The 6,906-nt window shown below is 42.2% G+C and overlaps 1 protein-coding gene across 1 annotated transcript; it reads left to right on the forward strand.

Moving 5' to 3' along the window:
- Positions 1–4,792: 4,792 nt before the first annotated feature.
- On the forward strand, positions 4,793–5,158 carry LOC131933831 (uncharacterized; the record flags this gene model as incomplete). Its single annotated transcript, XM_059290380.1, has 1 exon — positions 4,793–5,158. A coding segment is annotated over exon 1 (366 nt), but the record flags the coding sequence as incomplete, so codon positions are not given.
- Positions 5,159–6,906: the final 1,748 nt, after the last annotated feature.

Below are 6,906 nucleotides of genomic sequence, written 5' to 3' on the forward strand. Positions count from 1 at the left end.
CTATATATCACAACATACAAACCTTACATATATCATACAACATACAGACCTTCTATATCAGAAAACACACAGCCATCACACATCTATACAACACAACCTATAAACCTTACATATATCATACAACATACAGACCCTCTATATCAAGCTCAATGTCTGGTGAGTTTAAATCAAACTGGTGATCCAATGCTCCACCGTTAAAACAAGTAAAGGAGGCAACGAACAAAAAGTGCTCACGTTCAATAAAGTTTCAATGACATGGTTGGAAATGCAGGAATCACAATGGTTGAAATAGCCAGAACGGTTAATTGCACACAATCATGGCACCGGCATGTCGGGGTGGGGATGAGTGGGGGGGGTAATGAAAAGGGGAGGGGGTGGATTGAGTTTATCCTGTTGTTGGCCTGGATGTTTTTTCAGCACAGCTGAGCTCAGAGAGCTAAAATTGTTAAATGTATTTATCATGTGAGCTTGACTGCTGACAACTGCTGAGCTAAGGTGGGTGGCTCCGCTAAGTTTGAGAGCTAAATTTAACTTTTATCCAGCTAAAATGTTAACTCTCATGTGTAGTTTCTGCTCAGACAGCAGCTCTCAGCTCATAGAGCTAAAGAAATATCAGCAATGAGTTTCCTGTTTTTTGTGGTACCTTGGGCAGTAATCCACTGGTAATGTCCGCAAAGTTCAGAAAAGTGAACATTTTAAATCCATACACGTTCTGGTTGGATCCCATGGTGTCATCAACTTTGAGCTTAAAGAGCTAAAAAAATTAACTCCCTCTCCAGTTTGTTGGTGAATTTTGTTGTATCAGCAATGCGGAGCTTATGGAACTAGAATTAACTCCTTTTCATGCCGAGCTTATGGAGCTAAAATCGTTAGCTGTATGTTTAAGCTGTCTGTAGGTGACTCCGACTGTATCAGAAAGATTGAGCTAAGAGAGCTAAAATTGTTAGCCCTCCCAATCGATGGGCGAGATAAGAACCACTCAAGTTTGACAGCTGAGGCATCATTTAGGTGCCAGTCTGCCAGAGACCAGCCCCCAACCGACAGTTGTGTGGCTCGTTGTGCCACCCATCACTGTGCTACTAGTGTAGCCACCCATCACTGTGCTACTAGTGTAGCCACCCATCACTGTGCTACTAGTGTAGCCACCCATCACTGTGCTACTAGTGTAGCCACCCATCACTGTGCTACTAGTGTAGCCACCCATCACTGTGCTACTAGTGTAGCCACCCATCACTGTGCTACTAGTGTAGCCACCCATCACTGTGCTACTAGTGTAGCCACCCATCACTGTGCTACTAGTGTAGCCACCCATCACTGTGCTACTAGTGTAGCCACCCATCACTGTGCTACTAGTGTAGCCACCCATCACTGTGCTACTAGTGTAGCCACCCATCACTGTGCTACTAGTGTAGCCACCCATCACTGTGCTCTTATTTTCTTGCTGTTGCCAAATGTTCGGGGCCAAATCTCGGCTCAGTATTTTAAAAAAATTCTGGCGAAATTTCGGGAAAAAATCTGGCAAAATTTTGGTGGAAAAATCTGGCAAAATTCTGATCTAATGACAGGAACTGGTGTAGTAAAACTTTGCTGGACTTTATGCAATCATGAAGTTAACTGCATCAATTTCACTGGTTTGTTACATTTTAGAGGTTTTACAGCAGATTAATCCGTACACAGAAGTGAAACACAGCACTGAGGTCGTGTAGTGCTTCTTTAATGTAAACCATAAAGAAATTGTTCGGCTGTATTTGGCACAGCTTATTTCACAATAAAAACTTTTAACACAAGCGATACAGAAAATTTAACAATATGAAAACTCATATCTAATTTCATGTTGTTTACATATAAACATTCCTCATTCCACTTAATGATGTAGAACTTATAACAATTTTTTTTTACCATGAAGCGCGTATTTCTAATCAGTTGGCACATACACAGTACAAAACTCAGCAATCCAATGAGAAAAAAGGCAATGTTGTTCAGCTTGGCAGTCGACACCGGAGACTTGTTCCACTTTAACACCAGTCGTCCCTGTCTCACAGAGGAAATATCCAATTCACATCTGATACAAATGTTGCGGAACAAATCCATGTAACTATGGTAGACCACATTCACATGTTTTTTAAAGAAAGGGATTTTCTTTAAAGTTATGGAAAAAATTAAACCGCCATTTAAATGTTAGAAAAACGTAAGTTTTGATAGCTTGAATAAAGGAACTGGCCACTTTAAAGAAACTCAGGTTTGCAGGTATTAAGAAGATTTCCGGTCAAGCCGGAATATGCCGGTTGGCGCAGGTCACAACACACGTGTACCCTCAAAGTCTTGTTGATGTTGGCTGAAGGGGGGCGGGCATGGTGAGATGTGTGAAGTCCCGGGGGTCAGAGATCACCTGGCACACTTGACCAGGTTGGTGAGTACAAACTTGATGAGGATCCGGTAGATGGTGTCCATGTTGTCCGTGTAGCGGTCGTCGAGGATGATGCGGACAGCGTCCAGGAAGGGTTGCTCCATCAGCTGGGGAGAGAGAGAGGTGGGTGTTAGCTTTTCACGATGATAACATGCACATGTGTAGTTCTAGGTATTTCTGTAATAAAAGTAATAATAAAGTAAGCAAAGTTCCCTCGCGAACTCAATGGCCCATGGGGTAGGTGAAGTAGAGTTCATCTGTTTCTGTGACCTCGGCATATGGGAGGTATAGCGCGGTCAGCACTATGCCCAGCCGCTTTTACTTTCCCTAACCTAAGTCAGGTACCCATCAGAGCTGGGTGGACTCGGGGACGTGCTGCGACTCTAGCCAGGGACCCGAACGTTAGACTTTCGGGTTAGCAGTCGAACACTCTCCAATTAAACCACGCCGTTCCATTCTGTAAGAATAAACGAACCCATAAAATGTATTTTAAAAAAGCCCCCCCCCCCCCCCACCAAAGAGAACACAGTATCACTGTATCCTAGCAACGTATAACGAGGCAGACACGAGTCATCGGATCGGATCCGGAAAAAAACAAACCGTACCGACTTCGAGTACATCGACGTAGTTGGCGATGTGTTCAGAAAAAGGAAACAAACACGTCATACCACAAATTTAATTCACAGGACGCCAGAAATATTTTTGGAACGTCCTGAAATTTTTTTGTCTTCCTAAAATCTGCCGGACGTCCTGTGATTCTTTGGATGCTCTTCGAAAATTTAATTGCGCTTCTGAATTTTTTGGCACGCTTTTGTTCAAGACGCCTTTAATAAATTTTTTTAAAAACACCCTTAAAATTATTAAGACTCCCCAGAATTTATCAGGAAATATCATGGAATTCTCGTAACGTGTTTGGAAAGACATAAAATACCCCTAAAATTCTAGACGTCATTCAACTTCATCCCGCACCAGAAATTCTAGAGAAGCCATCGAACTACTCAAGGCGCCCCCACACCCCACGGGCGAGTTTCCATCTATTTTGATAACTTCTCTGTTGGCTCGTTTAAGCGTGTGCAAACACACATACATGCACGCAAAACAGACACACACGTCAATCAAGTCTCCATTTAAGCCCAGACTAACCTTAACCTCTTAACTTTAACCCCTCACAACCTCGCCAAAATCCTAATAACACAGCCTTCACCCTAACGACCTAGCCATAATCTTTATTAATAAAACCTCTCCCTCTCCCCCCCCCCCCCCCAAAAAAAAAAATATAAAAAATAAATAAATAAAATCTACCCTTAGCAGTAAGTAAGAATAACACTGAAACGAAACCTAACACTAAAAGTTCAATCCTATTCTAACAACAACTCTCAAACAGCCAAAACTCGTGAGCATCGATATTCTTAACGACTTATCCAATACTCGATTTTTATAATCTCCGCCCCCCCCCCCCCCACACCACAAACCTATCTCTGTCACCGGAATCGAAGCCCAGGTATTTAAAGCTCCATTTTCCCCATTCCCGTCCCATTGTATTCTGCCCTATTTTTCTTCCCGCCTTTCATCACGTGATCAATAATGTATATTTTAAAACTTGGTATCCAAAATGGAAACCTTGGGTTTCATTATTTTATTTTTTTAAAATCCAGCCATCCAACCCACCAATTCTGTTCTCTATCATCATTCTTCTCGCACTCTTCCACGTTTGCACAAAGTATTTATCCAACTCAGACATCGAGTCTCAGGGGTGGTCGATAATTCTTAGAGTTCAATCATGGAGCGTGTCCCCGGGTGGGTCTATCATTCTGGCGGGGGGGGGGGGGGGTTCCACAGATAGGGGGTAGGGAGGGGTTTAAATCATGGGACAAAGACGGTTTTCTTTTAAATAGGGAGAGATAAGACATTAGGAAGTTGGGAATTTCCGAAAACCGGGGTCTTTTAAATGGAATGAAGTGGAACTTTAAGAGAGATGAGACTCTCAGATATGTAGGACTTTCATAGTGAGGTGGGATTTTCAGAGAGGTAGGACTTTCATACAGTTAAGGTGGGACTTTCATACTCTCCCCCCCCCCCCAGTGTTTGTGATAGCAAACATACTTTTAAACATCTTCACCGCAACCTGAGAAATGAAAATATTGCGGAGGGGACACATGGTATACGCAAATCAGTTTAACTCATTATCAGGTAAAAGAAAAGCTGATTCTCCTTCGCTTTTCTGTACGAAACTAATTTGTGAGTGAAATTAGATGTCTGTGTTTGGATAGACAAAAATATAAGAAGTGATGTTTTTTTCTTAATTAAATCAGCCAGCAAAAAAGTACGTTCTTTCGTTTAGAGACTGGAGCTTTGGGTTGTGAGGTTGGGTCAGGGACTGAAACTATGGGTCGGCAGTCTGGGTCAGGGACTGAAACTATGGGTCGGCAGTCTGGGTCAGGGACTGGAGCTATGGGTCGGCAGTCTGGGTCAGGGACTGAAACTATGGGTCGGCAGTCTGGGTCAGGGACTGAAACTATGGGTCGGCAGTCTGGGTCAGGGACTGGATCTATGGGTCGGCAGGTTGGGTCAGGGACTGGAGCTATGGGTCAGCAGGTTGGGTCAGGGACTGGAGCTATGGGTCGGCAGGTTGGGTCAGGGACTGGAGCTATGGGTCGGCAGTCTGGGTCAGGGACTGGAGCTATGGGTCGGCAGTCTGGGTCAGGACTGGATCTATGGGTCGGCAGTCTGGGTCAAGGACTGGAGCTATGGGTCAGCAGGCTGGGTCAGGGACTGGAACTTTGGGTCGGCAGGTTGGGTTGGGGACTGGAGATTTGGGTCGGCAGGTTGGGTCAGGGAATGGATCTGGGTTTTTAGTGTTATTTAGTTGTTTTTAGTGTTATATGTTGTCAGTCTTATGGTGTCATCTCTACAAAGTGAATCCTATGATGCCATCCCTGCGTTGGCATCTCTATGATGTCAGTCGTATAATGTCATCTCTATGATGTCATCTCTATGATGTTATCTCTATGATGTCAGTCCCACGATGTCATCTCTATGATGTCATTCCTGGTGTCAGTCATATGATGTCATCTCTATGATGTCAGTCCTATGATGTCAGGCCTATAATGTCAGGCCTATGATGTGATCACTATGCTTCTAGTCCTAAGATCATGTCTGCCATATGTTCATCGAAGATATTTTTTATCAATGCCGTAAAGAAAACACGAGGGGAGGAGGTATTAACAAGTGTTCGCTTTAGGCGCATGGAAATGTTCATTTCACGGTTCATTGGTTCAATGTTTCCATGAAAAAAATGTAGTTCGTGGCCTCGCAGTTTTTAATGAAAAACCAACACGACAAATATGTCTCGGTGTTCAAAGGGGAGGGGACTCTTAGTGTTTGGCCTGAGGGGGGGGGGGGGGACGACGACAAAATACTCGATACTTGTGTAGGACAACAGATTAACTGAGAGGAATAAAAGCACTCGATACTTGAGGACAATAAAGTACTCGATACCTTAGGACAACAATGTACTCGATACTTAAGGAGAATAAGTACCCGATACCTGAGGACAACAACGTACTCGATACTTAAGGAGAATAAAGTACCCGATACTTGAGGACAACAATGTACTCGATACTTAAGGAGAATAAAGTACCCGCTACTTAAGGACAACACGGTACTCAACAACTAAGTAGGAAAATATAGTACTCGAAACTTGAATAGGTCAACAGAGTACTCGATACTCGAGTAGGACATCGACATACACGATACATGAAAGGGACACAACAAAGTATTTTCCGGCGAGTGAACGAGAAATTATGGGAAACATCAACTAGAGCGGATGTTGAGCTGGGTTATGGATTGTACTAAATCACAAAACGTGTTTCTCGAGGTCCGAGGGATTCCATCTTTTCATTGATACTTTAAACGACAATAAATACAAGACTTGTAGATACTAAATTTCTGTTACTTTCTGTAACTTTGAATAGATTTACGTGACAGTATTTTCCTATTTCAAACAGAATTCTTTTTTAAATCTTTAATAAACACAAAAATAACTTTTGAAAGTGAGCTTATAAAGAAATGCCGCAGGCCTATTCGTTTTATAAGTTTAACTCAAAGAAAACACATGTTGATTTGTAATACCAAATGTTTTGAAAAGTATCCCAAATGAAGAAAATACAAATAAATAACTTATAAAAAATAATTAATTTAGGTTTTCGCTTTACTTGAAATTAATTTGACAATTCCAACATAAGCCGATAGGGTTAAATTATTTTATTTTATGACAGTTTTTTTTTTCCGAAGAACTTTTAAAGTACCAGACAATAAAAGACATGAGTAGAGGCTGTTTTCTCTCCATTATTCCCCCACAATCTATAAGCAAAAGTTCAGAGATTTTAAGACCAGCCACACACAATCTAAACATAGCTTTGAGTTATTCATTATTGACTAGATCACACTTAATGTAGCAGCCCATACAGATGTCTGACACGCACAAGGTGTCCAATTTT

This window comes from Physella acuta, unplaced genomic scaffold (assembly GCF_028476545.2).
Source record: "Physella acuta isolate Inbredline_101_S28 unplaced genomic scaffold, ASM2847654v3 ptg002644l, whole genome shotgun sequence".
Taxonomy (NCBI): Eukaryota; Metazoa; Mollusca; class Gastropoda; family Physidae; genus Physella; species Physella acuta.